The sequence below is a fragment of the Pleurodeles waltl genome, chromosome 3_1 (assembly GCF_031143425.1).
Source record: "Pleurodeles waltl isolate 20211129_DDA chromosome 3_1, aPleWal1.hap1.20221129, whole genome shotgun sequence".
NCBI classification, from domain to species: domain Eukaryota; kingdom Metazoa; phylum Chordata; class Amphibia; order Caudata; family Salamandridae; genus Pleurodeles; species Pleurodeles waltl.
Window position 1 is genome coordinate 301,394,239 of NC_090440.1, and position 16,761 is coordinate 301,410,999.

The following is a 16,761-nucleotide window of genomic DNA, read 5'->3' on the forward strand; positions in this document are numbered from 1 at the left end:
CCCCAGGGACATTAAGGTAAGTCCAGGTAAGTATTTTTTTATATTTTTTTTTGTGGCATAGGGGGGCCTGATTTGTGCCCCCCTACATGCCACTATGCCCAATGACCATGCCCAGGGGACAGAAGTCCCCTGGGCATGGCCATTGGGCAAGGGGGCATGACTCCTGTCTTTGCTAAGACAGGAGTCATTTCAATGGGGGATGCACGTCGTAAAAAAATGGCGCAAATCGGGTTGTGGCGATTTTTTTGCCTCAGCCTGACTTGCACCATTTGTGGACGCCCATACGCCATTTTCCCCCTACGCCGGCGCTGCCTGGTGTACGTCGTTTTTTTTAACGCACACCAGACAGCGCCAGCGGCTAACGCCGGCTAACGTCATTGAATAAATACGGTGCCTGCATGGTGCTTCAGAATGGCGTTAGCCGACGCTAATTTTTTTGGCGTAAAACTTCATTAGCGCAGTTTTGCGTCAAAAAGTATAAATATGGCCCTAAATGTGCCAATTAGGATTATTAACCAATTCAACAGGTTTTTAGGGGTCACAGCACATGCCCTGGGCCTGGTTCGGATCTCAGTATACAGTAAAAAATAAAAACACAGCATCACTCGGGAAAAATGGGGGTGACCATGCAAACAAAAGCAATTTCTTACATGTGTAGTGGATTTGCAGTGTCTGTGTCACTGTTAAAAGGCACTGGGAAATGTATCTCAGATGAAAAAAAGAGTCTACCTAGCTAGTCAAACGATATTTTTACTCAGATCCTCAATAGGGTAATATTCAAATGTTAATGAATAGTATTAGTGGAAGGCATAGCTATTTGCACTTCTAATGGCCCGCTAGTAAACTTGTTGACAAAAGAAACAATAAATCCTCAATTTCGAAAGAATAACAGCGATAAACATTTGACCTACTCCAAGCATGTCATGTTTGTGCATAATGCCAACACCACAGAGAAGAGGATAGCCAATTATTCTGACTGGGAAGTCAGGAAAAAAAAAAAGTGGGTTTGTGATTATTTGCTGATAAACACACTGAACGCTGTGTTGGTCTCAGCCGAGGAATGATTTATAATATGCAGGAGGTGACCTGACAGCCGCATACCAACAAACACACTTCCATCTTACATGCCAATGCATTCATACCAAGTACACAGCTACTTAACCTTGTCAGAGATTTAAGAACATAGAAATCAACCAAATCACGATTGAAGCGTGCTCTGTGATAGCATCTAAATATTTAAATTGTGAATTACCTTGCACCGAAAGTAAAGCTGAGCTCATCCAGCACTGCATTCAGCTTAACCTGAAGCTCTTTAAGAAGACTGCTAGCCTCGGGATCCAGCTGTCAAAAACAACAACATGGATTAACTTCAGAAAACTTCAAAACATGTAAACAGAAACAACAGGGAAAAAATCTCCTCATAACTCGTGGAGGAAAGTATGGAAACTGGACCTGCATTTTCTCAAACATCGGAAAAATTCAAATCTACTAAATATGTGCTTACACGGCAAAGGCAGTCCTCCCATTAGAGAGCGTAGCTTTGACTATTCAGCTCACATGTGTAGACTACTGAAATTCTGTTTAGGGGTTGTTACCACATTTCTGATTTAAGGTGAAGCATTTAATATATAAGAATGTTAAAAAAATCGTTACTGTACTTTTACACTTTGTCTGCTCGTGGCAGTAACTAGCAGTTGTTCACTTAGTAGCCAGTCGTAGAATTATTGCTCGTGCTAACACTGCTGTGCAAAAAAAAATATATTATATATAAATAACTGTAATATATGGTAATTTGAAATGGCTTCCATAGTTTTCTCCACATGCCCAAGCCTAATTTGATACACAAAGACGTGCTGCTCTATTGATTAATGAAATATGACTTGCAGATGTGCTATTCATTATGGCAGAAGGTATTGATCGTTCGTCTTTTTTAGACGTATTTCTTGCGGGCTTATGTTTTACATAAAGTGTCTCTTGGGATTTCTCTAGTCAGCCTGGTTTCTCACCAATACATAGCAATAAGAAACGCTGCCAAGCTGTCCGTGTCAAATACTTGCTATCTGAGGACAGAAAACCTATACCATGAAGGGAAAACGGCACTATCTACAGAAAACAACTGAGTATGTAAACCTTCCAGGTATGATTCTCACTTGTGCCGGGGTTGCTAGATTTTGCATCACATGTTCGATGGGTCATAGTTCAACAGCCCTCGATGATTCGAAAAATACGGTGTTTGATTTTAGAGCTGTGTCAGGTCTCTATATTTGGAGGTTACAGAATGACTCTGAACAAAAGTCATTCACATATTCAACATTTTTCTATTATATCTGAAGTTCAGGGATATTTTCAAATAATATGAGCCTCGGGCAGTATGTTGTTTATTTATCTGATCACGACTTTCCTCCCTGATAATGTGTGTTGGAGAGAGTAGACAATAGTATTAAAATGATGTACCATCCCAAGTCACTAGAGCATTGCACACAAACACCAACAATGCCAGCTCATTAATTCGAAGTCAAATGCCTGAATCAGAGAACTACACATCACATCAGTGGTACAAGAGAACCAACCGATCCAAATTAGGATACTACATGGTTGCCAACTATAGAACTGGATTAATCCTTAGTGGTAAGTCATTCACAAGGACGGGACAAATTATGACTGTTTCTGCAGCATGGTCTGATTTTAAGAAATCAATTTTTACATTTTAATCCACGTTCAACAAAATTAGCAACCACATTTCCTTCTAAACAGCAAGTCCGTTCACCTCCATAGTTTTTTTTCGGTGTAGAACCTAATATGCAAACACGTGATTAATACATATGCTGCTCGAATACTGAGGGGAATCTGTTGCTAGGGCATAACTGCTGAACTATATTTCAATCGGACTATAGCATGATAGAAATGTCACATTAAGTACATCGACTCCATTGCAATGTGAGACTTGGTAAATAGATATGGGGCAATAATAGTAAGTATGTACCTACCGTGGCAATGTAGTGCTAGGCAACGAACTGGATATTATAAATGTTTTTGTCTATATTATCAGCCTTGGTATATTGTCGAATAACTGGCTGAGACACAAGGGGGCTGATCACGGTCCACATGCAAACATAGTGAGCAAATTGATTTCCCACTATTTCGCTTTGTGCGGCATTCATCACCTGATTACATGTTAGATACTTGCAATAGGGAAGAATGCTTGAATAGTGCAGGCTGTGCATTCCAGTGAGTGTTTGAGACCTATTTCTCCCAGTTTATAGTACCACAAATTGTGGACATGGGTACCCACAATTTGTATCCAGAGTGGCATTCTGATTGAGTAAAACAAACGTTTGTGTCACTAACAACTAATTTGGCCCATGAAGCTGCGGTAAAAAATGCATGTGGGCTTGCAGGGCAACTTTTAAAAGGATGGATTCTAAGACTGCACATCTGCAACAGGTTGCCGCAATCAAGCCTATTTTTTTTCTGCTAGTATGAGAGATTTCCCAGCCCTTCCTTCTAATTCTTTTATGTGGCTATGCAGTCTCTGTTTATTTTCATAGAAGAAGCCCAATAATGACACTTTTGACAATGGCTTGCTTGCAGTCCTCAAAGGTCATCGGCATCAAACCAGTCTTGCATGCTGTAGGGCCATCAGGGGTGAAGACATTAGAAGAAACTCAGGGCCTCATTTACAAGGCCTGTGACGTGGGGCGGAGCAGCAAGTGCCTTGCTGCGATGCCTGGCGACACAGGGAAAGGGCAGAAATGTGCTGTATCTAGAAGATCTCCCCCTGTGCTTCTGCACAAACGGCTGCCTACTGCCAACACAGGCACCCTTGCACCATGGTGCAGGGGTTAACGCGGTGTGAGAATGACTGTTGTTGTGGGGAAAGGGACACATTCCTGCACAAAAACAATCACAAGAGGTGTTTTCCTCTTTCTATGTGCGCTATACACATAATTCTAACATTACAGAACATGATAAAAATGTACTGCAATAATGCATAAAACACAATGCCAGAGCCTAGACATAATAACCACTGATCATATTATGGACTTTATGAGGACACTCTGTTCATTTAATAAACCGAAATCATATTTTATCCATTTACATTAAGACACTGGTTATAAAAATATTGTGATAAATTCAGAAAAAAGTAATATATGTCTCAAATGTGGATACCACCATAAAAGATTATGGGGGTCATTTCGACCTTGGCGGTCTTTTGACAAGAACGCAGAGGGACCGCCATGCTGAAGACCGCCAGTGGTGGCAGTTTGCCGCTCGGTGTATTATGACTGCTGGCAGCCCTCCGTCCTTTTCCGGATGGAGAGCCACCAGCAGCCATACTGGCGGGCGGCGGGGAAGTGGAGGTTGCTCCACCTCCACCGCCACGTCAACAGAACACCGCCCACCGAATCACGTTCTGTGATTCGGCGTGGCGGTGTTCTCTTGACGGTGTGGTGGCAGAGGAGCAGCCCCCATGGATCCCGTCCCCTCCCGGAGGATAAACGGACTAGGTAAGTTGATCGTCCGTTAGGTGAGGGGGGTGGGGGTGTGTTGTGTGTTTTGTGCGTGCATGGGGGTGTGCGTGTGTGTATGTAGAGGGGGTGTGTGAGTGCGTGTATGCATGCAGGGGTGTTGTGTGTTTGGAAATGAGTGCGTGTCTGTCCGTATGTATGTCTGTATGGATGTGTGCGTGTATGTCTGAATGTGGGTGTGTGCGTATGACTGTGTGTGTGGCTGTTGGCATGTATGTTGGTGTGTGTGCGGGTATGTGTGTTGGTGGAGCCTGCGTGCGTGTCGGGTGTGAATGTGTAATGTAATGTTGGGGGTAGGGCTGGGGAGGGGAGGGGGGTCCTGCCACCTTTGGGGGTGGCAGGGGTGGTGGGGGGTGTAGGGGAAGGACTTGGGTGGGGGTGGGGGAGACTCCTATCAGTGCCAGGGAAGGAATTCCCTGGCACTGATAGTGCTCACCGCCATGGATTTCATGGCGGTTCCGAACCCCATGATATCCATGGCAGTCAGCCGGGTCATGATACCGCCGGCAGTATTGTGACGACCGCCGGGCTGGAGACCCAGGTCTCCAGCCCAGCGGTCGTCTCCGCCCTGGCGGTCGGATCGGAGAAGTGGCGGATGACAATGTCTAATTCCAATATACCGCCAGCCTGTTGGCGGTAAGACCGCCGCTTCTCCACCGACCGACAGGGTTGTAATGAGGGCCTATGCTTCAAAACAAATACTAAGGCCCTTAAAAAGTGATCAAAGAAATTGCAAAACACATGTTGGCCAGTGAGTCTTATGGAAGCACACAGTGAATGAATTGTGATATGAGCTATCAAAACAAATATTACAGACTATATGTTCGAATTTTTTTGAACAGTTTTTATTCACATAGCCCATGAATACCCTCACCTCTCTCAAATTTTGCACACATAGAACCACATGCCAAAACGATCATATCAGTAATGTACTATGGCCATCAGATGCAATATGTGAGCATATTAGAAACTGCCAACTGTGAACATGTGCTAACCTTTATGAGCAATAGCTCTTTAGAAGCTCTTCCAGTACCAATCCACAAGGTAAAGAACCTAACCTTTTGGCTGGACACCACCCTGTCTATGAAACCACAGGTGGCCAAAGCAAACTCAACACACTTTGACATGATAAAATATCTAAAAAAGAGCTTGTTGATGTTTCTATTACCAGCCCATCCAGGCAACCTATATCAACATACTGCACCATCATAAGCTATCAACAACAACTCCAAGTTAACTGGTTAGAATATTTGTTTAGGTTAAATAATTTCTATATCAAATTGCATTCTACTGTGGTTTTGTAGGCATTGATTCACAATACATTCAGAAACCACCTAGAGATAATAACCCACAAGATATGCCTTGTTACCACATGCTTCAAAGGTGTTCCTTCACAGTGGCAAATAATTGCTGTCTATGAGTTTGCTTTTGGCATGTCAATATATATGAGGTGTGAAACACTGCACCTCACTGAATCCTCAGGGGCGAACAAAATATGTTAAAATGTACATCATATCCTATGCCAGGCACATAACCAGCACTGAAAAATCAAAGAGTTCCAATGCCCCGTTCAAAGAATAGACAATGGGGCTTGCTTGAAAATAAAAATTGTTCTTCACAAATATATTTTGGCTGGTGTATCCCAAAATTCGCAGCATTAATTCCAAAGATTTTACAATAAACATATACACACATATGTATATATATATATATATATATATATATATATATATATATATGTAAAACCTTCTAGCAGTTGCCAATAGGTTAGGATTAAACTCCCATTGAAAACACATTTTTTGACTTGCCTATATCTTTGGCACCATTTGACTAATCTTCATGAAATGTTCCAAAACAAGTGTGTTCAAGAATCTTGTTGTGCTTGGAAAGTTTTGGGTGGTCCGTCAAATGGGAGCTGAGGAAAAGGTGAAGGGGGCTAAAAAAAGAGTGCATGTCCCATTTTAATTCCTATGGGGATTTTAAACACGTCTACAGCCTGAACTGCTGGATGGAAGGGTAGCTCTTGGTCCAGAAAGAGTGCTTTTGTTATTTGGTGTAAATCCATTCAGTAGTTTTTTAAATATTAAAAGAAATACAAATTTGGATATCTGGAGGTGCGAAGGCTTAGCAAATACTCCAGATTTCTTGCCGAGATATGATTGGTTGCCAACACTTCAACCAGGAAGTGTTGGCAGCTATTTTGAGACTCTGCTTCAGCCAAGTCTCAAAACAAATGCAAAAAAAGAAAAGGTGGTAGGGTATTGTTACCTATCCCCTAGCCTTCATGCAGGGGACCTCCAGGGTCCCTCCCCAAGGCTTTAAAGTATTTTTAAAATCATGGGGAAAATCATGGCAGATCTGTTAATTTCACCATGATTAAAAAAGAAAATCACACACTTGATTTCCATTATACCCCTGGGTGGGCCAGGTTCCGTGGGCATTGCCAAAATATAGAATGGAGTGCAGCGGTCCCCTCCTAGGGCTTATGAATGCCCTGAGGACTGTCACCTCCCCAATGCACTGCACATTATGAATGTGGGTGAGCCTGGTCAGCCTGCTCGTTACCTAGGGAATGCCACCTTACTGTGGCAAAAGTTGTTAAATGAATGCAGGGGACACATACGGCCCCAACCCCACAGCCCTGGGGACCACGAACCTCCCTGGGGCAAATCTAGTGAAATTAATATGCAGGGCCCCTGGTGGCCCACCGCAGCCCCAGGGACCACCACCCACCCTGGGCAAATGTACTTGAATGTAGGAGGCCTGTGTGGCCTCCTCACAGTTAAATGAAAGCAACAGGACCAGCATGACCCCCCTCGCAGCCCAAGGGACCGCCACCTCCCGGGGCAAATTTACTTAAATAAAAGCAGGGGGGGGGGCGCGCAGCCCTCCCCGTCTGGGGATCTCTACCTCCCCAGGGCAATTAATATAATGTATGGGGGGCAGCCCCGGGAACCATCACCTCCCTAGGCCTCCAATACCTTTATGTAAGGGGTCCATCATGGACCCCCAGCGACGACCACCTCCCCGGGACTAAATTTAAACAATGGAGGGGGTCATGCACGTCACTTGTGGAGTCATAGATGGCTCTGGGGACTGTCACCCCCGAGGGCCAGCTCCTGCTACCTACTGAGGTGCCTATTACTGGGCGGTAGTCATTCCTTTTGTTTTGTGGGAACTGACATCTCCCACCAAGCAAAAGCAAACATAACTCATCTTTTCCTGAAAGCAAATATGCATGCAGGGAAAGAGATGGAAATATTGCTCACGCAAGCAAGGAGCTGCTATTTAAAACAACTCCCTGCTTGAAGGGAGAAATGCATGTCTTTCGTAGATTGAAGGTTCAAATCCTATTATCTCATAGCAGTGTGTCTGTTTATTTACTAGCGTTTTGAATGGTAAACATTCACTGTGATGATACATTGAAGTTTTTTTTCCTGGCAACATCTTTGGGTTGAATATTACAGTAATGTCTGGATACTCCATAATCAGGCATAACCTGTGGTGTAGTGGTTAAGGTCTTTTCCCTGCTTGAATTTCTTTTCAACTTCAAATGTTTAAGGCACATACTGAAAGATTATCTCACTCTTTAATTGACAAATGTTTCTTTTCAATTTGTCCTAAAATATCTCAATCTAAGTATTTAATTCATCAAAGTCTAGGAAAACTCTCTCTCTCCCTCTCTCTCTCTCAATTTCTCTCTGTTCAATTCTTCTGCTAAATGTCTCTCTCTCTCTCCCTCTCTCTCTCTCTCTCTCTCTCTCCCTCTCTCTTCCATTCCATAACTGGGATGGAAGAGAGAGCGAGAGAGATTGTATTGCAATGGTCTCTATATATAATGACTGTTTGGTTTGAATGGTATAGCTATGTGTTGATACACAGTACAGCACAGCCACATGTGGCCTACTGGTAAAGCTCTTAGACTGACACATGGTAGGTTGAGGGTTCAAATTCTATCTCATGCTGGTGAGTCTGTCTATTTACTGGTGTTCTGAATGTTAAACATTCCTAATGATGGAACTTTGAAGTCTTTTTCCCATCAAAGTCTTTGGATTGCAGGCAACCCCTTAGAACCACCCAACTCCAGGTGCTTGGCCAATCACCACCGCACACGGCCTAAGGTCCTGCGTGGCACAGGGTTGGGTAGTTATGGGGCTTGGCTGTAAACCCTCGCTACAGGCCAGACCCTGTAGCCACCCCAGCTGTGTGTGGCAGTGGTTGAATTAATGTATAGTAATTAAAATGACTTTATGTTGAAAAAAACATAGAAATTCACTGAAAAAAGCAAAGGTTACAGTGACAGTATAGTTAGGAAATATACTTTAAAATCCATAGGAATTCCCTTAAAAAAAACAAAGGTAACAGGGACGTTATAGTTAGGTTCAGATTTTAAACATATAAAACTGTACAAATTCACCTGTTACAGTTAGAGTTATCTCAAGTAACTATAACTTGTGCCCTAAGGTAATATAACTCACGCCCTCGCCATGCACTGCTGATGACGCCACACATTACAGCACTCATTACATCTTTTATGACACCATTGATATTTTCATGTAATATTTGCAGTAAAATTTTGATGAACAAAATGTGCATGGTTGCAGCATGAGCATGCTTGCATGTTTATAACGACCCTGTAACCTTTGTTTTTTAAGTGAATTTATATACATAAATGAAATAATGTAGAACAGTGGTTCCCAACCTTTTGACTTCTGTGGACCCCGACTTTATGATTTTTGGAACCGGGGGACCCCCACTGACTCATTATTGGGGTCTGGGGACCCCACACTAAGTGATTACTGTAAGCTGGGGACCTAATCTGTTAATTATATTTATTTTTCTAAGCAGTCACGTACCCCCTGAGGAGGCTTTGCGGACCCCCAGTGGACTCCGGACCACAGGTTGAGAACCGCTGATGTGGAAATTAAGAGTTATTGATTTTAGAAGATCATGAAGACCAAGTGCATGTAAGAGGTCACAGAACTACAAGGAGATGTGCAATATTTTTTTAGGTCAAGTACGTAAGCTCTCTGACGTGTTGTAATCTATCTGTGGGCTTTTAACCACACCCACTGCACACCCGTCACTATCACTCGATCCTGGGCTTGCCTTCCAAAAATCCTTTATCATCATTGGTAAATGCTTTAGATTTGTCCCTCCTTTATGTTCATACTCATGGCAGCCTTGGCGCTTTGAATTGGCTTGCTTATGTCAACTATTTTACTTTTCATTTTCAATGAATTTACAAAGCTAATAGCTAATAGCTCTAACTCGAGCTATCACGAGACCCACTGCATTCCAAATGCTTGTTTAACATATTTCGTTTTTACTTACAATTATTTATTAAGCGCTTCTCACACCTGTATCTGAGCATATCGTAGCTAATTTCTTTTAAATGCAGGCAAGTTGTAGATATGGACAAAGGTGTTAATCCTAACAATCTGAAAATAACCTGGTTCTTAGCTGCTTCCTGAACTGTACTACTACTGACCTTTAACACCATCAGTTCTTTCCTCGGTTCAAGACTATTCCATAACTTTTCTGCCTCCAGAGGGAAGGCCTTGCCACGCAAATAGCTTCGCAAAAAGTTGGAACATTAAGTTAAAAGGCCATCGCAGATCCTAAAATGCCTCTTGGCACATAAAAAAAAACCTTTTAGATTAAGGATTAGTTTTCCCATCATGTAGTATGCTGTGCAATAATCAATAAACGTGCCGATGCAGTACCTCTAGATCTGAAGAAAGAGATTTAAATGTCCTTGTTTTTAAAATCATTCTGACTGCAGGATTTTACCTGATCTGTAAATTATTCAATGAATGATGTACAGTTTGGGTTTACATTATTCTTTATAATTGGTGGTTCTTTTTAGTTTTGCAGTATCCCCAAGTTGTAATTCATTTAAAGCTGTTTATCTGTTTGTTGGAACCGCCAGTTGCTTCCTCCTAGGAGGACTAAAATTCTCAGTTCGCCGTGGAGAATGTCTCACAATGCACAGAAAAGAACTGAACAATTTTTTGATGAACACTACATTTTAAGTCTAAACATCATCGTATTTAAAGGGCAGTTTTCACAATCAAACCTTACCAATGTTGAAGCCAAAGGCAAAGATAATATTCGTTCCCATTAATGCCTACCAGCAGCCTTCACTAATGACGTTTTGACATTGGGTTCGAGGGCAGAATGGCATCAGGCTGCTGAGGGGCTCAGAACATCAACAAGAGGTTTATTCTCCGAAATCAGATACCAAACAAGTAGAGATTGTCCAGTGATTGCTTGTTATTGTATATTCTGCTTCCTGTGTCCTGTTTTACAATCAAAATAGGCATGGGCAGGTCAGTGTGAATCCAATGATGCATGAGTGTTACTTTTTGTGTTATGCCTTGCGACATGAGGAGGAGATAGGATTTGCTTCTATCACTGACGAGCTTGCAGGGGTAGGTGGGCAAGCGCTGCATATCACAGCTAACGAGGCAGTGGAATTTTAAAGAAGACATACTGAGTTTGCTACTCACTTATAATAAGTTATTGCACATAAATAGTGATGTATTCCTCTTATAACAGGAGCACACCTGTAATAAGATGTTGGAGGTTGCAAGCATTCTAGGACTCTTCCTCCAACTTCACACATGGTCTTATTTTGTACATACTTTCCAGGCTATCCTACATGAACTACATTTTTAGTTAACCACCTTTTTACAATCTCACATGTACTTATCTCACATTACACAAATCTCTGGTTCATGCTTCACCAGATTCAGAAGGACATACATTGCTCTTAAAGGGAGCATATCACCTTTTATGGAAGGACCATTGCCTATAAGCTGCAATAAGAAACCTACATGGCTTTATCCTGTAGGCCAGCCTTGATCTGGGGCAAAGGCTTGCTCCAATCCATCATTCCCTGCATACAAGTTTGTGGTCAGCACTACAAGTCTTTTGAGCACAGTGAAGTGGGTCAAAGGCAACATGCTCTTGCTCCACAAAGCCTTCACATACATAAAAACATCACCTGACCATACGTGCAGTTTTGTGCTAAAAATGGGCAATGCTTCAAGAAAGCCTATGATACTGAACAGCATATGTTGCTGTCTTAATCTGAATGCTCTGACCTCAATCAGGAAGCACAGGCTGTACACAAACATGAACATAAAATGTAAAAACAGCCTAGATTTTCCCTTGGATACAAATGCGTTCGATTACATTTTTATAACCCTTTCAAATATTGAACAAGGCAGCACTCCAAAAACAGACCTGTAAGATGTCCATCTATTGGAAAGACCCCTACCAAAAACTACCCGTTCACAAAATTCTACTTTCAGACTCAATATTCCAGTCACTTCCAAACCAACTCCAGCACAAAGTTCACCTAAACACTAGTTCATAATAATCCATTAAAATTCCCCTTCTTCAGTATAAAACATTCTTTATATACTTCACTGGGAGACTGCTGAATAAATGATTCTGAAACACTCCACTGGGATATTTTCTTCTTCATAAATGGTCCTGTCTGTTTTACATTCTGATTTTCTTTAAGATAATAGTTGTAATCTGCCCCTTTACTGGTGAAGAAATTAAGTTCTGTCCCTACCTAAAGCTAGCGTTTCTGTACTTGAATATCAAAAATATCCTTGAGAGATCAGTTTATAACATATCGATGAGATCTCCCACCTTGACCAATTGTCTATTTCTTGCAATAGACCATCACAATCACATTTATGGTGAAAATAATGTTTTTAATCTATTACCTTTCCTGCTCAGGTATGCATCTATCACTCATGTAAGGATCTGTAAATTACCCAGTGTTAACAAAATCAAATGTTTTGCCATGTTACGCTAGTGGTGGATCACCATTATCATTATGATACACACAAAAAAACACCATAGTTTTGTTACTAGAAGAAATTTTATAAGGAACAAATGATTAGTGAGTTTTTGGTTGCCCTTGTTTTGATGCAAAATGGAGTTTAGAATTCCTAACTTACCACTTATGCCAATTGATGATGAATTGTTTAAAACATTTTCTACTGTTTTTTTGAGTGTGTTAGACTTGGCACCATTGGCATGGTTGTCCTCCTAAGTTCTGTCTGTCAACCCTCCTATTTGCTGACTTCATTTTTGCTGGCTTTTGGAATCTGCTCACTTTACCACTGCTAACGAATTCTAAATTGCTTGTGCTCTCACCTTGCAACATTATGGAACTGGCTTAAAACCAACTGGCATATTTAATTTACTTGTAAGTCCCTAGTAAAGTGGCACTACCTGGACCCAGGGCCTATAAATTAAATGCTACGAGTGTGCCTGCAGCACTGACTGTGCTTCCCACCTCCACTTAAGTAGCACTTTAATCATGTCACAGGCCTGCCATTGCAGCCTGTGTGTGTATTTTTAAACTGCCATTTAGTCCTAGCAAACTAACTCTTTTGCCAGGCTCAAACCTCCCTTTTTAATACATGTGCATCACCCCCGTGGGTGGGCCCGGGGCTGCCCAAAGGACAGGGTATGGTGAAGTTTAAAAGTTGGTTGTGTACTTTGAAGTTTTACAGGTCTTGGTAGTGAAAATCTCTCAAATTTCTTTTTCACTACTGCAACGGGACTGCCAAACTCGCAGGGAGGATGGCACCGCCATGGCTGTGGTGTCCCCCCTTCTCAGAGAGTATTACAGTGTTCCCACTAGGGTGACCGGCGGGAACATTGCAATATGCGTTCACATTGGTCAATCCAGTGGGAAGAGTGCTACGAGATAGCACTCTTCTTCCTTAGAGGAGCCAAGTGCTATCTCGCAGCACAGCGGATCTGACCAGCACCCTTGGAATGCAATTCCAAGCGTGCTAGGCAGGGTGCTTCCGCACTTGTTCTCTGCCAGCCTTTTCATGGTGGGGAAACCGCAATGAAAAGGTTGGCAGAGAACAAGGTTGTAATCAGTCAGGCGGCACTGAGTTCAGCGCCCCCTGGCTAGCTACAACCAAGACCTCCGTCAGCCCATCAAGAACAATGTTAGTGGCGGGGACAGTGGTCCCCTCTAGGGTCCACCCACCAGGGTCATAATTAGGCAGTCGGACCACCCAGAGTGCAGCTGTCTGATTGTCAATGCAAGTGTGGCAGTCCTCAGACCACCACACTCGTAATGAGGCCCTAAGTGCATAGCTTGAAAACAGAATCAAGCATTAGCAAAGCTGAGCAGTCTCAGTTTACCTGTTGGTTTTGCCAATGTTTCCAAAAAAGCTGTAACATCTCACATAGCATAAGCCTATAGCAGCAGATGGTCATCGCAGAACTATATTTTCTACAATTCTAAGACAGCCATCACTTTGCTTGTATATGGAACATAGGAACCAACTTGAAAAATAGAAACAAGTGTTTGGCCATCTTTAATCATAACGTTCATACTTCCATGTTGACTGCCACATTGTGTTAATATGCAATGTGGCGGCCATCTTAGAAGTACAGAAAATATCATTCTAATATAGCTGGCAACAGCTACAGGCTTTCCATCTTACAAGTAGAAAAAATAACGGTTGAAGATGGGTGCACCTTATTTTCAGCACTTAGAAGATGGCAGCCATGTTGCATCTACACACAATGTGACCACTATTTTTGAATTATGAAGAACATGATTTCAATATAGCCAGAAGCTACTAAAGGTTTTGACAATGCCTACACAGTCAAACAAACACTGGTAAAGCCTAGAGCAGTGACTGAAAACAGCAGGTGATGGGGAGCTGCAGGAGTGCTTTATGTGTCAGAGGAGAGGAAACTGGGGCAATGGACAAAGGGTGAGTTTGACCAGAGCATGACGGTATGGGAAGAGACCGTGGATAAGAGAGTGGAAGCTAGAGTGGAAACAGCAAAAAAATTGTAGTGGTGAACAAGTGAAAGAGAGTGAGAATGATTATATGGACTCCTATGGAATGCAAAATCACAAATTGTATTAAAAAAAAACAATAGCTCCATGTGTGAGCAGTAGGATGCACAGAGCTAATCCAAAATCAAGGTGAAACCTAAATTCTCCAGTGGGTGCTACAAATACAACAATATAGAGAAAAGGCGTTGCATCACGAGCATTAAATCTGACAACTTAATGAATGCGGCAACAAGATGTCAATAAACATAATGAAGTGGTCCCAGCATGTAGCTACAAAATATATTTTTCCAGTGTGGTTTAAAGTCAAAGAATACTAGTAATTGTAAGTGCAATAGAAAGCGTGCCTAGGTACTCTCTTCAGTGATTAGTGAACTTTACAAATCATCCATCCATCCGCCCGTCTGTCAAAAGTTCCCTATTTCATAAAAGCTTGCTATGATAGAGGTTTTTCCTCATGTTATTATGCAACTGTTACAGAACCAAAGCCAAAAGTTAAAAAACATGGAAAAATAAACATGCCAATATGCTAGATTCTAGACTCATGACAAAACCTTTATAAAAATGATTCCTTTTATGAAACGTCTTCTGCACGTAATGCTGGTTTTATGAAATTCAATATGATCCTTGGGTCATGCTAGGTCATGGTTAATTATGATATACCATATTACAGTATTATCCCTTGCTACCGGAACGTATAATATGCAGATTTTATTCAAATTACCATCTGTTGAAAGAAGGTTCGTAATACAATTTTTAATACATGTTTAGAACATAACCAAGTGCCGCATGACGATGCTGGTGGTCTTAAGACTGCCAGCCTCGCAATGGCAGTCAGACCGCCACAGACAGGATGTTCTGACCATCCCAGTAGGACCATGGTGAAGCCGCCACGGTCAAACTGCCGACACCGCAGGCTGCAGCCAGCCTGCAGCCTGGTGGTCCCAGCAGTTGTAATCCGCTAGGGCAGCACAGCAAGCAGAGCTGCCCTTGGAATTGCGAGTCCCCATCCTCCAGGCTTTCGATGGAGATAAACAACACCATGGAAAGGCTGGCAGAATAGGGGCATCGGGAGGCCCCTTGGGTCGCCTGCACTGCCCATGCACTTAGAATTATGGGCAGTGAAATGCGCAACAGGTGCTGTTGCACCCGATGTACCACAACATTGACGTGGGCTCAATTACAAGCCGTCGTCAATGTTCTGGTGAGTGTTCTGCTGTGCCAGTGAATACTCCTAATATGGTGGGCAAAAGAACTCCATTAATCGCGGTCTTTTGCCTGCAGGGGCTTCGGCGGTCCTGTGAAAGGACCACCGAAGTCGTAATGAGGCCCCATATCTTTTTGTATTTTGGAGCTGCTCTGACGTACAGTTACTCATGTTAATATTTAAGCTTTTTCATAAATGCACATAGTAATTAATCGTTTTGTGGGTGCAGGCTGACATAATAGCCCACATGTAAGAACACTTTTTCCCATACACACAGAATGGGTAAAAACCTTTGCTACAACTGGCCCTTAGATATGCACACTGTTCTGTGCACATCCTACAAATTACATTGGCACACAATGAAGTTTAAATCAACTTATCAAAGTTCCAATCACGCAAATGACTGTAATGTTAAATCTAATGCAGGCACAACACATTTAATTAAAATTAATTAAAATGTTCTCATTCATCTAAACGAATATGTGGGCAGCAGCAAAGGACTGTGTCCTATATTTTTTGTTTTCCTTCCTAAACAATGTTCAAAACTCGATTAAGAGGCATGTAGATGTAGGTATGTTTAGCGTCTAGAGATCATTCATGCTGCACAATGTATTCTACAACATAATTTCAGGATATTGGATCTGCTACATGTATTTGATACATGGCTAAATCCAAGTTTACAATTTAAATAGCGATGGGCATCGGGAACAGAAATTTGATTGCTCTTATAGAGACATTTTAGTTAGTGAATTTGGAAACAAAGAAGTATGAAGTGCCTACATTTAGTGTGATGATGACAGCGTCGGGGCCTTAATAAAAGGTGCAATTGTGCAAAAATTAAGTATGAACCTTGTTTTTCTTTACCAACACTTTCGAAGTTCTGACTTAGCTTGCGTTAATGATACATTGGCTGCCATAAATGGTTACAAAATGAGCACTCCGGATAACTTTCTCAAGCTATCTTAAGTGTAAAGCTTGCATTGTTTAACAGGTATACGTTTTGTCACAAGCCAAACAGTGCAATATAAGAAGTGCTTTTAGAGGAAGCACACAGATTGGGCCCAATCAAATCCTGTATTCAGGGGCCCCAACATGCTGAGGCAGAACCTTTGCCCCTCTCTCAGTAGTACTCTGCAAGCTGTTTTTGTAGATCGCATAAGGTCAGG

General features: G+C 42.1%; 1 protein-coding gene across 1 annotated transcript in view; it reads right to left on the reverse strand.

Moving 5' to 3' along the window:
• Positions 1-16,761, reverse strand: part of UNC13C (unc-13 homolog C) — a 1,168,779-nt gene that overhangs the window by 280,972 nt on the left and 871,046 nt on the right. Inside the window, exon 25 of the mRNA XM_069222447.1 lies at positions 1,253-1,341. Coding sequence (XP_069078548.1) covers positions 1,253-1,341 — 89 coding nt within the window. The remainder of the gene's footprint in view (positions 1-1,252; positions 1,342-16,761) is intronic.